The sequence below is a fragment of the Oncorhynchus mykiss genome, chromosome 14, assembly GCF_057628025.1.
Source record: "Oncorhynchus mykiss isolate SJ-2025 chromosome 14, ASM5762802v1, whole genome shotgun sequence".
NCBI classification, from domain to species: domain Eukaryota; kingdom Metazoa; phylum Chordata; class Actinopteri; order Salmoniformes; family Salmonidae; genus Oncorhynchus; species Oncorhynchus mykiss.
In genome coordinates, this window is record NC_143035.1 from 30,099,469 (window position 1) to 30,113,712 (window position 14,244).

The window sequence follows — 14,244 nt, forward strand, 5'->3', positions numbered from 1 at the left end:
ACTGAGCTGCAGAGAACAACACTTATCTTACTTACTAGTGCTTCTCTAATCGGTGGGACACCCCTTGCTTGTTTGACCACCATGCACCAACAGAAAAGTAGCCTCATTAATGTTTTAATCAAAATTACGGATTGCCTCTTATGCGCTTGTCGTCCCCTTATGCCATAGTTTGTACATCTCAATTGTCATTAGAAACCACATTTGTTTAAGCAAGTCAGTCATATCAGCTATGTTCTTTTTAAAGGCAGTAAATGAGGCTGAATTAACTGTTTCGCTGCGAGAGAAGACTCCGCTGATAGCCAGGGGTAGCAGTGGTGAGACGTTGGCTTTATGTAGGCACTGTTTGTCACTGTTATAGTGCCTTAATGTATTGTTTAGTGTTGTGTAGTGGCTTTGCCGGCATGCATCTAAAAACAATTTGGGGAGTTTGCCGCACCAAGATTTACATGCTAAAATCGTCACTGATTAGCTTGATCACAGAATCCCTGGTGCAAAATTGTTCTTTATTTTGATACACTCAGTATGTGGTAATGCAAGTTATTGAAGTAACGGAATTGAGAACTTGAATTTATTGATGACATGAATAATTGAGACATGTCTTATGAGTGACTTTTAGTAATCTACATGCATAATTATGTTTTTGTGTGTGTGTGTGTGTGTGTTTTACACATCAATGCCGGTCTGGGGTCATTACCAGATAGTTATATCACAGGTGGGAAATCCCCTGGACAGCTCCAAGCCACACACCTGTCTTCACCATAGGTCTGCAATCTGGCCATAGATCTCCATGCATAACCGTCCATACAGCACCACCTGGGGTTCGCAATGAAGTTGTAGGCTATTGTGAGACAATTTAATATTGGAATCAACTGCTATCACTTTGAAACCTACATTTTACTTGTTTTATAGGCATACTATAGGCATACATGATTATGTATCAGAGGATGGAACTCTGAAAATATAGTATCTTTACACTCTGTAAAAACTGAAACATTGAATCAAGTCTAAGAACCTTGCATTCATGGGTAAAGTAACTCCAGTACTTTTATTATGAAAATCCGAGACATGCTACACAGGAAGGAAGTTCCGCAGATCGAAGGACGACTGGTGGAGAATAGCTGTCACAACAGGCAAGTGGTGTTTATGTTGACGTTTTATGTTGTTATTTTAATTTATTTTTATATTTTCTGACATGTCGTTGATATATTTGAGAATTGAAAAAAGTATTTGGACAATCTGGCTATCTTTCTAACTATACAATCAATTACAATACACCATTATAGACAAGTCAAACAAACAGCTTCGGTCCATGCTAGGTTTACATTACCGTTAGCTAGCTGTTTGTTTACGTTATGCGACAAACGTAGCAAGCTAACTTACTCACCAACATGTCTCAGTTGCCATTAGGATTTCTCGCTGTATGATAATCGCCATTGTAACTAAGTGGTGTTTGATACGACGTCTTATACAGCTAGATAACTAGCTACGCCATCTGGCTTGGTACTGTTAATATTGTTGTGAATATAGCTAGTTAGCTTAGCTAGCGTAGCTAACTTGATATTTGCTACCATAGCTGTTATCAGAGATTTGTTGTCAGTTTTGAGTAAGTAACAAGAACCTAGCTGGCTATATTGTTAGTCTTTAGCTAGCTACTTGACTCAAACAAAGTGTCAGCAAACGATTTGACTAGTTAGCATACCGTTCAAACTCTGTTTTGCAGTCGAATGTCATTGTTTGAGGGTTTGAGGCTATGGACAGGGCCTATTAGCTTCAGCGAGCAAAGCAGTTCCAAAAGTAGCCACTGGTTTACAGTAGGTTTAGCTTCGTACTATAGCTATTTTTATATTTGTCAGATGAAAAATTCAAAAGAAAAGTTTTTATATTTTAGGAAGAGAAGAGGAAAGTTGCTAAGCAATGTTTTTCAAATGTGTACAGCAGGAATGCCTAATTTGTCAATGAGACCAAAACATCCAGGCCTAACAACTGTTCTGCACTTGTTGATCTAGAATAGACTGTTCTTCTTTCATATTTTCTGTTGCCTGTCAATGATTATGAATACTGTGCCATTGCACACTTTAGGCTCTAGCAAATCTGATTAAACTAATAATAGGATTTTGTTGACCAGTTTGGCTAAATCAGTTATACCAGTAGTGAAACAAAACTGTAGGGGTTATGGGAGGATTGCAAAATGTTGAGCTATTGTCTGTGACCTTGTTCAGTGGTTCTCAAACCTCTACTCGGGGACCCCTAGTTGTTCTATGTATTTGCTATATTCCAGAGCTAGCACACCTGATTCAACCTGTCAACGAATCATCAAGCCCTTGACTAGGTGATTCAGGTGAGCTGGTTCAGGGCTACAACAATATTGTGAAATGTCTGGTGGTCCCCGGGGAGAGGTTTGAGGACCAGTGATCTAGGCCTAGTTCCATATGTCTTGTCTCTCCCAGGTGGTAGTGAATGCGGTAGAGTCCCAGTCTAGGTATGGAGCAGTGTGCGTGTGTGGAGCGGGAGCTGGAGAAGGTGCTCCATAGGTTCGTCATGTACGGACACCAGTCAGAGGAACGTCTGGATGAACTACTACGCAGCGTCTGTGAGCTACGGGGACAGCTGGTTACATTCGGTAAGGCAGAGCCAGCTCCACGCTCTAGTTTAGAAGTAGTGTCCACTCCAGTCATCAAGTCATTTGCAGCTGCATGGTACTAAATGAAAGAATGATAGATACCTGCACACACTGTTACAGGCCCCATATTTGAGGAATTTGATGCAGGAGTACAACTAAAGCACTTCAACAATATGCAATTGAAGTTATTTAAACAATTTGGCCCTAAGAGAAATGAAATATTGTTTTGCTCCGGTTGCGTGCCTTGACTCGCGAGGGTTCTGGCACAGAATTGATTCATAGGTTTCTTTATGTGCGTTCAACAGGACTGCTTTTAACCTTTTTTAACCTTTTGATGTTCTGATTTGTTTGAACCTGATTGCTGTCTCCTTCAGAGCAGAGACATCACTTGAATATCGTTCTAATTCTAGACATTCTGTTACATAGCATTGTTAAAATGTTCCCATGTAATGGGGTCGATAACCATAGAAATATGTAAGGGACAATCAACGAGGGTCTATGCATTCAAAAGCAGCTCAAACATAGAACATGTAAGAATGAACTATAGCCGTTGAATTCCACCGTGCAAATATACCGTGCGTTATGGGGAAATAATGCACGCTCTAGAATGCTCTTCATGCCAATCAGAAAGGAGTATTCAACAATGGCATGGTGTAAGTCATTGTATTTCTACGGCGCCAACATGGCTGCCATAGAGTTTTGTGTCATGTCAATCACAATGCAGAAACCTCAATGTACCAGCTCTCTAAATATATGGCTCTCCTTCAGGGGTACAAGATGCAGATCTTTCGGTGCTGTCTCAGACCATGGCCCAGTGTTGTAAGAACATTAAAGAAACGGTACAGCTGCTGGCCTCCAGACACAAGGACATCCACGGCAGTGTCTCCAAAGTGGGCAAAGCTATCGACAGGGTGAGAGTTTCCCAATAAATACTTTCATTATAGACTCTTTACATTTTTAGAAAAGATGAATGATGACACAACTCCCTTGCGGTTTATAAAATGTACCTTAAGCACACAAGGGAGAAATTTCAGCAGATTCTGTGTGTTTTATTTCCGGTTTCCTTTGGTTGTTTCCTGGTTGTGTGTCTGTAGAACTTTGATGCAGAGGTGAGTGCAGTGGTGGCAGAGACCGTGTGGGACTCACCTGAGAGACAGAAGTACCTGAGTGAGACCATTGTGGAACACCTGTACAGACAAGGCATGCTGAGCGTGGCAGAGGACCTATGTCAGGTAAACAACTGAGATGAAACAAAAGCCTGCACACCCTATTGGTCCCCAGAAAGAAAAGACATTTGGTGTATTTCATATGCATTACAACTGCCTGGCTTCTCTGTTGTTTGTGTGTCTCCCAGGAGTCTGGAGTAGTGATTGACATGAGCATGAAGCAGCCGTTCTTGGAACTCAACAGGATCCTGGAGGCCTTGAGGATGCAGGACCTCAGACCAGCACTAGAGTATGTCCTGTACCTCCTCTCTGTTATATACTGACCTCAGACCAGCACTAGAGTATGTACTGTACCTCCTCTCTGTTATATACTGACCTCAGACCAGCACTAGAGTATGTCCTGTACCTCCTCTCTGTTATATACTGACCTCAGACCAGCACTAGAGTATGTACTGTACTTCCTCTCTGTGTGCAGTTGAATGTGAATCAAACCCCTCTTTGATCATTTTCAGCCATTCAGTAACTGATTAACTTTAGAGTAGTGAACACAATTGAGATCTGAAATGCCAGGGTTGACGGTCAATTAGAATTTCAGTTGACTTCCTGAATTGATTGAATTGGGGTCTATTCACTAGGAGCCAAACAGAACCAAACAGAAGGAAACGGGGAGGGACCTACCTGAATTTGTCCAATAGAAATGATTGTTTTCAATTTACAACTGTTTGCTACGGTATGCACTAATGATTACAATCCAGGTGGGCAGTAACAAACCGGCAGCGCCTGCTGGACCTGAACAGTACCCTGGAGTTCAAGCTGCACCGCCTCTACTTCATCAGCCTGTTAAACGGAGGCATCACCAACCAGCTGGAGGCGCTACAGTACGCCAGGCACTTCCAGCCCTTCGCCTCGCAGCACCAGAGAGGTAGGAACACAGACAGCCTGGGCCCTGTTCAGGTCAGCAGGGTGGGACAGATAGAAATTTAGGCAGCAGATATATGATGGTCTGAACGTAGGCACTAACAGTCCTTCACCTCATAGCACCAGAGGTAGGGACAGACATACCCTGGCTGGGGCCTTCTGGTGGTCTTGAAGAGAGGTAGGGACAGACATACCCTGGCTGGGGCCTCCTGGTGGTCTTGAAGAGAGGTAGGGACAGACATACCCTGGCTGGGGCCTCCTGGTGGTCTTGAAGAGAGGTAGGGACAGACATACCCTGGCTGGGGCCTCCTGGTGGTCTTGAAGAGCTTTTTGACAAGGATGTTCATTAGGCACCAAACATATATATATATATATATTTTTATTGAAACAGGAAGGAACAACCAGTCCAATAAGAAACCCTCATTTTTGTTTTCTCAATAGCTTTCTTACACGACTTCATAGCTTCTTTCTCTTACCAGCTGACTGACTAATGATCTGTTCCAATAGTCTGTGAATGGACACCTTCCTTCCTCCCTCCTCCATAACCCCTGTCTCCCACAGACATGCTGAATAACACCTTCTCCTCTCCCCCAGACATGCTGAATAACACGGCCTCTACTCCCCCAGACACCCTGAATAACACCTTCTCCTTTCCCCCAGACATGCTGAATAACACCTTCTCCTCTCCCCCAGACATCCTGAATAACACGGTCTCTACTCCCCCAGACACCCTGAATAACACTGTCTCCTCTCCCCCAGACATCCTGAATAACACCGTCTCCTCTTCCCCCAGACACCCTGAATAACACCGTCTCCTCTTCCCCCAGACACCCTGAATAACACTGTCTCCTCTTCCCCCAGACACCCTGAATAACACTGTCTCCTCTTCCCCCAGACACCCTGAATAACACTGTCTCCTCTTCCCCCAGACACCCTGAATAACACTGTCTCCTCTTCCCCCAGACACCCTGAATAACACCGTCTCCTCTTCCCCCAGACACCCTGAATAACACTGTCTCCTCTTCCCCCAGACACCCTGAATAACACTGTCTCCTCTTCCCCCAGACACCCTGAATAACACTGTCTCCTCTTCCCCCAGACACCCTGAATAACACCGTCTCCTCTTCCCCCAGACACCCTGAATAACACTGTCTCCTCTTCCCCCAGACACCCTGAATAACACTGTCTCCTCTTCCCCCAGACACCCTGAATAACACTGTCTCTTCTTCCCCCAGACACCCTGAATAACACTGTCTCCTCTTCCCCCAGACACCCTGAATAACACTGTCTCCTCTTCCCCCAGACACCCTGAATAACACTGTCTCCTCTTCCCCCAGACACCCTGAATAACACTGTCTCCTCTTCCCCCAGACACCCTGAATAACACTGTCTCCTCTCCCCCAGACACCCTGAATAACACTGTCTCCTCTCCCCCAGACACCCTGAATAACACTGTCTCCTCTCCCCCAGACCTCTCCCTCCAGAAATCCATTACAGCAGTGTCTTCTCTCCCCCAGACATCCAGATCCTCATGGGTAGTCTGGTGTACCTGCGGCACGGCATAGAGAACTCTCCCTACCGCTCTCTGTTAGAGACCAACCAGTGGGCTGACATCTGTAACAGCTTCACCAGGGACGCCTGCGCTCTGCTGGGGCTATCTGTAGAGTCACCTCTCAGTGTCAGGTTAGACACACACACACACAGCAGTATAACGCTGATAGTAAGATTCCTTGTCATTGTTTTTCACTGCAGTATGTACAGTTGAAGTCGGAAGTTTACATAGACTTAGGTTGGAGTCATTAAAACTCGTTTTTCAACCACTTCACAAATGTCTTGTTAACAAACTATAGTTTTGGCAGGTCGGTTAGGACATCTACTTTGTGTATGTCACAAGTCATTTTTCCAACAATTTGTTTACAGACAGATTATTTCACTGTATCACAATTTGAGTGGGTCAGAAGTTTACATACGCCTTTAATCAGCTTGGGAAATTCCAGGATATTATGTCATGGCTTTAGAAGCTTCTGATTGACTGAAATGATGTCAATTAACCTATTGGAGGTGTACCTGTGGATGTATTTCAAGGCCTACCTTCAAACTCAGTGCCTCTTTGCTTGACATCATGGGAAAATCAAAAGAAATCAGCCAAGACCCCAGAAAAAAAATTGTAGACCTCCATAAGTCTGGTTCATCCTTGGCAGCAATTTCCAAATGCCTGAAGGTACCACGTTCATCTGTACAAACAATAGTACGCAAGTATAAACACCATGGGACCACGCAGCTGTCATACCGCTCAGGAAGGAGACGCGTTCTGTCTCCTAGAGATGAACATACTGTGGTGAGAAAAGTGCAAATCTATAACAACAGCAAAGGACCTTGTGAAGATTCTGGAGGAAACAGGTACAAAAGTATCTATATCCACAGTAAAACGAGTTCTATATCGACATAACCTGAAAGGCAACTCAGCAAGGAAGAAGCCACTGCTCCAAAACCGACATAAAAAAGCCAGATTACGGTTTGCAACTGCACATGGGGACAAATATTGTACTTTTTGGAGAAATGTCCTCTGGTCTGATGAAACAAAAATAGAACTGTTTGGCCATAATGACCATCGTTATGGTTGGAGGAAAAAGGGGGAGGCTTGCTAGCCAAAGAACACCATCCCAACCATGAAGCACGGGGGTTGCAGCATCATGTTGTGGGGGTGCTTTGCTGCAGGAGGGACTGGTGCTCTTCACAAAATAGATGGCATCATGAGGAAGGAAAATTAGGTGGATATATTGAAGCCACATCTCAAGACATCAGTCAGGAAGTTATAGCTTGGTCACAAATGGGTCTTCTAAATGGACAATGACCACAAGCATACTTCCAAAGTTGTGGCAAAATGGCTTAAGGACAACAAAGTCAAGGTATTGGAGTGGCCATCACAAAGCCCTGACCTCAATCCTATAGAACATGTTTGGGCAGAACTGAAAAAGCGTGTGCGAGCAAGGAGGCCTACAAACCTGACCCAGTTACACCAGCTCTGTCAGGAGGAATTGGCCAAAATTCACCCAACTTATTGTGGGAAGCTTGTGGAAGGCTACCCGAAACATTTGACCCAAGTTAAACAATTTAAAGGCAATGCTACCAAATACTAATTGAGTGTGTGTAAACTTCTGACCCACTGGGAATGTGATGAAATAAATAAAAGCTGAAATAAATCATTCTCTCTGCAATTACTCTGACATTTCACATTCTTAAAACAAAGTGGTGATCCTAACTGACCTAAGACAGGGAATTGTTACTAGGATTAAATGTCAGTAATTGTGAAAAACTGAGTTTAAATGTATTTAGCTAAGCTGTATGTAAACTTCCAACTTCAACGATATCTGTGATTTCCATGTGTGTCTCTCTGTGTTGAATTCTTTGTCAGTTTTGCGTCAGGCTGCATGGCTCTGCCAGTCCTGATGAACATCAAACAGGTGATTGAACAGAGACAGTGTAGTGGAGTCTGGACACACAAGGACGAGCTGCCTGTAAGTCTCCCTCTCTAAGCTCTCTGCTTTTCTCTCATGACTTTCTCTGGGTGACTTTCTCTGGGTGGTAATCCCAGAGTAATCCTATTAGCATTTAAAAGCAAGAATTGTAATTCATAACTATTTTAACTATTCATGAAATAGAAAATAAATCAAAAATAACATGTATAATACTACACTGCTCAAAAAAATAAAGGCAACACTTAAACAACACAATGTAACTCCAAGTCAATCACACTTCTGTGAAATCGAACTGTCCACTTAGGAAGCAACACTGATTGACAATAAATTTCACATGCTGTTGTGCAAATGGAATAGACAACAGGTGGAAATGATAGGCAATTAGCAAGACACCCCCAATAAAGGAGTGGTTCTGCAGGTGGGGACCACAGATCACTTCTCAGTTCCTATGCTTCCTGGCTGATGTTTTGGTCACTTTTGAATGCTGGCGGTGCTTTTACTCTAGTGGTAGCATGAGACGGAGTCTACAACCCACACAAGTGGCTCAGGTAGTGCAGCTCATCCAGGATGGCACATCAATGCGAGCTGTGGCAAGGTTTGCTGTGTCTGTCAGCGTAGTGTCCAGAGCATGGAGGCGCTACCAGGAGACAGGCCAGTACATCAGGAGACGTGGAGGAGGCCATAGGAGGGCAACAACCCAGCAGCAGGACCGCTACCTCTGCCTTTGTGCAAGGAGGAGCAGGAGGCGCACTGCCAGAGCCCTGCAAAATGATCTCTAGCAGGCCACAAATGTGCATGTGTCTGCTCAAATGGTCAGAAACGGACTCCATGAGGGTGGTATGAGGGCCCGACGTCCACAGGTGGGGGTTGTGGTTACAGCCCAACACCGTGCAGGACGTTTTTCATTTGCCAGAGAACACCAAGATTGGCAAATTCGCCACTGGCGCCCTGTGCTCTTCACAGATGAAAGCAGGTTCACACTGAGCACATGTGACAGATGTGACAGTCTGGAGACACCGTAGAGAACGTTCTGCTGCCTGCAACATCCTCCAGCATGACCGGTTTGGCGGTGGGTCAGTCATGGTGTGGGGTGGTGCTCGCCAGAGGTAGCCTGACTGCCATTAGGTACCGAGATGAGATCCTCAGACCCCTTGTGAGACCATATGCTGGTGCGGTTGGCCCTGGGTTCCTCCTAATGCAAGACAATGCTAGACCTCATGTGGCTGGAGTGTGTCAGCAGTTCCTGCAAGAGGAAGGCATTGATGCTATGGACTGGCCCGCTCGTTCCCCAGACCTGAATCCAATTGAGCACATCTGGGACATCATGTCTCGCTCCATCCACCAACGCCACGTTGCACCACAGACTGTCCAGGAGTTGGTGGATGCTTTAGTCCAGGTCTGGGAGGAGATCCCTCAGGAGACCATCCGCCACCTCATCAGGAGCATGCCCAGGCGTTGTAGGGAAGTCATACAGGCACGTGGAGGCCACACACACTACTGAGCCTCATTTTTACTTGTTTTAAGGACATTACATCAAAGTTGGATCAGCCTGTAGTGTGGTTTTCCACTTTAATTTTGAGTGTGACTCCAAATCCAGACCTCCATGGGTTGATAAATTTGATTTCCATTGATCATTTTTGTGTGATTTTGTTGTCAGCACATTCAACTGTGTGAAGAAAAAAGTATTTAATAAGAATATTTAATTCATTCAGATCTAGGATGTGTTATTTTAGTGTTCCCTTTATTTTTTTGAGCAGTGTATAACCATTTATAATGGATTATTAAAGAAGGTTGTCATAGAAGGTTAACGGAGCGGTCCTGTCTCCCCTCCCTCCAGATTGAGATAGATCTGGGGAAGAAGTGCTGGTACCACTCTGTGTTCGCCTGTCCCATCCTCCGACAGCAGACGTCAGAGAGCAACCCTCCCATGAAGCTCATCTGTGGACACGTCATCTCCAGAGACGCCCTCAACAAACTCACCAACGCTGGAAAGTGAGTCTGATCCAGGTTGACAGACAGACAGGCAGACAAACAGGCACTCAACCATTGACAGTCAGACCTGTGGAACTCTGTGGTTAAACTCTCCTGCCGGTCTGTATATGTCTAACTCTGTCCTCCATCTCCTCAGGCTGAAATGCCCCTACTGTCCCATGGAGCAGAACCCGTCAGATGCCAAGCAGATCTTCTTTTGATCCCCCATCCTGTTTCCTGAAACCCCCTGGAAACCCCCAGGCAAAGTGGAGCTCCTTTGAGCTACCCCAGGACCCCTGTAAATCCCCCATCCTACCTCCTGAGAGAGAGAGATCTCAAAAGGATCATTAATTCATTGACACTCATTTGCAGCTGCCCGCAGAACTTACTATAGGCTAATTCTTGTTAAGGATGTGATGATGCGTTATCATGGGGTATCAAGTTGAGTTGTAGAGTTTTTGGACGACTGTTCCTTGTTTCTTTCCTCTATATATCTATCTGTAGGCTTTCCTCAGAACACAGAATCCTCTATATATCCATCTGTAGGCTTTCCTCATAACACAGAATCCTCTATATATCCATCTGTAGGCTTTCCTCAGAACACAGAATCCTCTATATATCCATCTGTAGGCTTTCCTCAGAACACAGAATCCTCTATATATCCATCTGCAGGCTTTCCTCAGAACACAGAATGGTCGGTTGAATGGATGTTAGGTGATGTGACATTATGGTTTTTAGGAAGTTGTCTGATTTCAGGAGAGTATTTAAACTTCTATATTACAGAGGTAAAGCTAAGTGGCCTCTGAGAAAGTATATTCACATATATATTGTATTGAGAGGTTGTGATTGGCTGATAGGTTGAGGTGACCGTGGTTACAGTTTGTGAATGGAACACTGATTGTAAAAAAAGTAAAATCTTGCCTATTGGCTATGATGTAATAAAGGCCCTGATTGGTTGAAAGTCACTATGGGTTACAGTACATGTATGTGTGATGATCAGCAGTTGTGATCATGGAGAGGTCGAGGGTCAATTGGCTGATTGATTTTGCAACTGCCTCCAATAACAATAATTTTCCTGTTTCTTGTTCTGTGTAGGCCGATGTATTTAACAAAAACAAATGATACTACTGTGAAGTCTGATTTAGTTTTTATTTATCATCGCTAGAATCAAGTCTCCTGTAAAATAGTGAAACCTTAAGTAACTTTATACCTTTTTATGAAATCTAATCCTGCCACAAAATAGCAACATCAGTATTGGATCCATGATCAAATCCTTCTCCTTGGACCAAACGGATAGCTCCCAGCCCATCAAATGGTGATGTCATACCAGCCCATGAAATGGTGACGTCATACCAGCCCATGAAATGGTGATGTCATACCAGCCCATGAAATGGTGATGTCATACCAGCCCATGAAATGGTGACGTCAGCAAGGTCTGCACCAGCATATCTTTAACAGCCGACACATGGTAGCAGTCAGCCATTATATAAACTCTGATCTCCAGTCAGAATGAATGATGGTAACAGGTCTTTATTTGTGTGTACACGTTTCTTTTGTGTTTAGTTGACATTTTATTTCCTGCTTTTGGTTGACAATCATTCACCTCCTTTCCCAGAATACATTAAGATCTGTTATGGCTTCTTCCTTGGGTTCTTTTTCTTTTCCAGCAGTCAGAGTTATTGAGTTCTTGTCTGATAGGTTTGCCTTTTACCTGCTTCTTTATTCCAGTTTTATTGTACATATTTATTCTCTAACATGTTTCATATTATACTTGCATCTTGAAATGGAATAAAAACTTTATACTCCAACTCTGTTTTTATGTTTGTGAAATGTATCCGAGTTTAGTTGTTTTTCTGTTTGGTTAGCTGCAGGAAGATGTCAGTTTGGTTGTTTTTCTGTTTGGTTAGCTGCAGGAAGATGTCTGAGTTTGGTTGTTTTTCTGTTTGGTTAGCTGCAGAAAGATGTCAGTTTGGTTGTTTTTCTGTTTGGTTAGCTGCAGGAAGATGTCAGTTTGGTTGTTTTTCTGTTTGGTTAGCTGCAGGAAGATGTCAGTTTGGTTGTTTTTCTGTTTGGTTAGCTGCAGAAAGATGTCAGTTTGGTTGTTTTTCTGTTTGGTTAGCTGCAGGAAGATGTCAGTTTGGTTGTTTTTCTGTTTGGTTAGCTGCAGGAAGATGTCAGTTTGGTAGTTTGGTTGTTTTTCTGTTTGGTTAGCTGCAGGAAGATGTCAGTTTGGTTGTTTTTCTGTTTGGTTAGCTGCAGGAAGATGTCAGTTTGGTTGTTTTTCTGTTTGGTTAGCTGCAGAAAGATGTCAGTTTGGTTGTTTTTCTGTTTGGTTAGCTGCAGGAAGATGTCAGTTTGGTTGTTTTTCTGTTTGGTTAGCTGCAGGAAGATGTCAGTTTGGTTGTTTTTCTGCTTGGTTAGCTGCAGGAAGATGTCAGAGTTTGGTTGTTTTTCTGTTTGGTTAGCTGCAGGAAGATGTCAGTTTGGTTGTTTTTCTGTTTGGTTAGCTGCAGGAAGATGTCAGAGTTTGGTTGTTTTTCTGTTTGGTTAGCTGCAGGAAGATGTAGCGGGTAGTTATTTTTTGGTGACAGCCAATACTAGCTACTATTATTGACTCACATGCTCTTCCTGCAGATGCCACCAGATGGCGGCCTTACCACACCAGATGCCTCAGCCTGAGATTTTAGTTGCAGAAACATCTCCACCTGGGCTAGCTGTATTCACTTCACGCAAAAAACTGTTGACTTTAACTAGTGTGTGGTACAGTTGTAAGTAATACTGTAAGCTGCCTAACATTGAATGCTTGCAATCCGAGCAGTGTGGGTTGCATGTGTAGAGTCCCTCCTACATACAGAGCAGCAACACAGAATCATGAGTTAATATCGTTCATCAACCCACACTCAGAAGACAATCGCCCTCTCACAGTCACCTATGTGAGTTGTGGAGTTATATTAAGCCCTGGTTTATATAATGTTAGATGGAGGTTGGTGAGTCAGAGGGAGAGATGGTGTTTGGCTTGACCCCCCCCCCCGGGAACATACACGTCAAGTCTAAAACAGGGCTGTTTGCTAACTGCTCAAACTGTGAACCTGGCAACTACACAAGTCAAATATGCTTGAGAGTGGGTGGCAGGAGGGGTCAATAAGGGCTGGGATGGAGTGAATGGAAACCAGGTGTTTAATGAGTTGGATGCCATTCCATATATTCCGTTCATGCCATTACTACGAGTCCGTCCTCCCCAATTAAGGTTGCACCAACCTCCTGTGGTACATACACAGATATTTTTCCATCAGGGTTCTAAAAGAACACTGGGTGTTTGTGTGTCCAGCACTCAACTTCACAAAACCACACAGGGCAGCCACTCCCCTTCTCTTCAGCTTACCTTGGCTGGCTCCCATGGAAAGACCGGTTCCTTACGCTAACAAAGATCCTCCTCTGTTCACATCTAGGCTGACCTCTGCCCTCTAATGTCCAAACTCAGGGAGGAGGTATGTAAGGGCCAGGTTTGTACAGGGGAGTGACAGGGTGTGTGGTGATAAGGATCCAAGGCCGAGACATTGTAAAGGGGACTTTCCTAGCAGATTCCTCCAATCCGTAGTTCAGAGGGGCCACAAAAACTAATCTCTCAGTTAATAGTCTCCTTCACTACAGATATTGGGAGAATCTCAGTTGCATACTCCTCGTGTCCTCTCCACCTTCTCAAAACCCATTGGATAAATAAGCCAGGAGTCCCGCCCCTCTGACCTTCTCCTCCAATGGGTTTTGAGAAGAAGGCGAACAGTAGGCAATTGAGAGATTCTCCCATTGTCCAGTCCTGCACACAACAAATAGGTATTTAAAGTCCCAGGAGGATGGGGGGAAAGGTAACCAAGTCTGAGATGAATGTAGACAGTTAAAAAAGGGGGTGTAAAAATGTGTGTTGACATAACCCAGGATGAGTACTAACAACAAGGGGAATTTTTGTCTTGTAAAATTTGTGTAAAATGATGCAGTAATTGCAGTGTAAATTCAACTCAATTCCGTGGAATAAAAAAATATTATTACACGTGTGTGAATTGTAACATCATTTTGAGTCAAATCGACTCTGAAA

The 14,244-nt window shown here is 43.9% G+C and overlaps 1 protein-coding gene across 3 annotated transcripts; it reads left to right on the top strand.

Annotated features, from left to right (window-relative positions):
• The first annotated feature begins 777 nt into the window (after nt 1-777).
• Nucleotides 778-11,962, top strand: LOC110489107 (E3 ubiquitin-protein ligase RMND5A). Of its 3 annotated transcripts, XM_090198109.1 has the most exons (11): nt 1,092-1,130; nt 2,279-2,338; nt 2,448-2,620; nt 3,389-3,531; nt 3,715-3,852; nt 3,975-4,075; nt 4,542-4,708; nt 6,222-6,387; nt 8,120-8,222; nt 10,021-10,175; nt 10,312-11,962. In XM_090198109.1, exons 3-11 carry the CDS (start codon nt 2,482-2,484, stop codon nt 10,373-10,375), a joined length of 1,176 nt encoding a protein of 391 aa, XP_090054235.1. In that variant the 5' UTR covers nt 1,092-1,130; nt 2,279-2,338; nt 2,448-2,481; the 3' UTR covers nt 10,376-11,962. The 3 variants fall into 3 exon arrangements, with proteins under 3 accessions (XP_021417353.2, XP_090054235.1, XP_090054236.1); XM_021561678.3 differs by lacking the exon at nt 2,279-2,338 and having other exon boundaries at nt 778-1,130; XM_090198110.1 differs by lacking the exons at nt 1,092-1,130; nt 2,279-2,338; nt 2,448-2,620; ... (1 more) ...; nt 3,715-3,852; nt 3,975-4,075 and adding an exon at nt 4,115-4,231.
• The last annotated feature ends 2,282 nt before the right edge of the window (nt 11,963-14,244 follow it).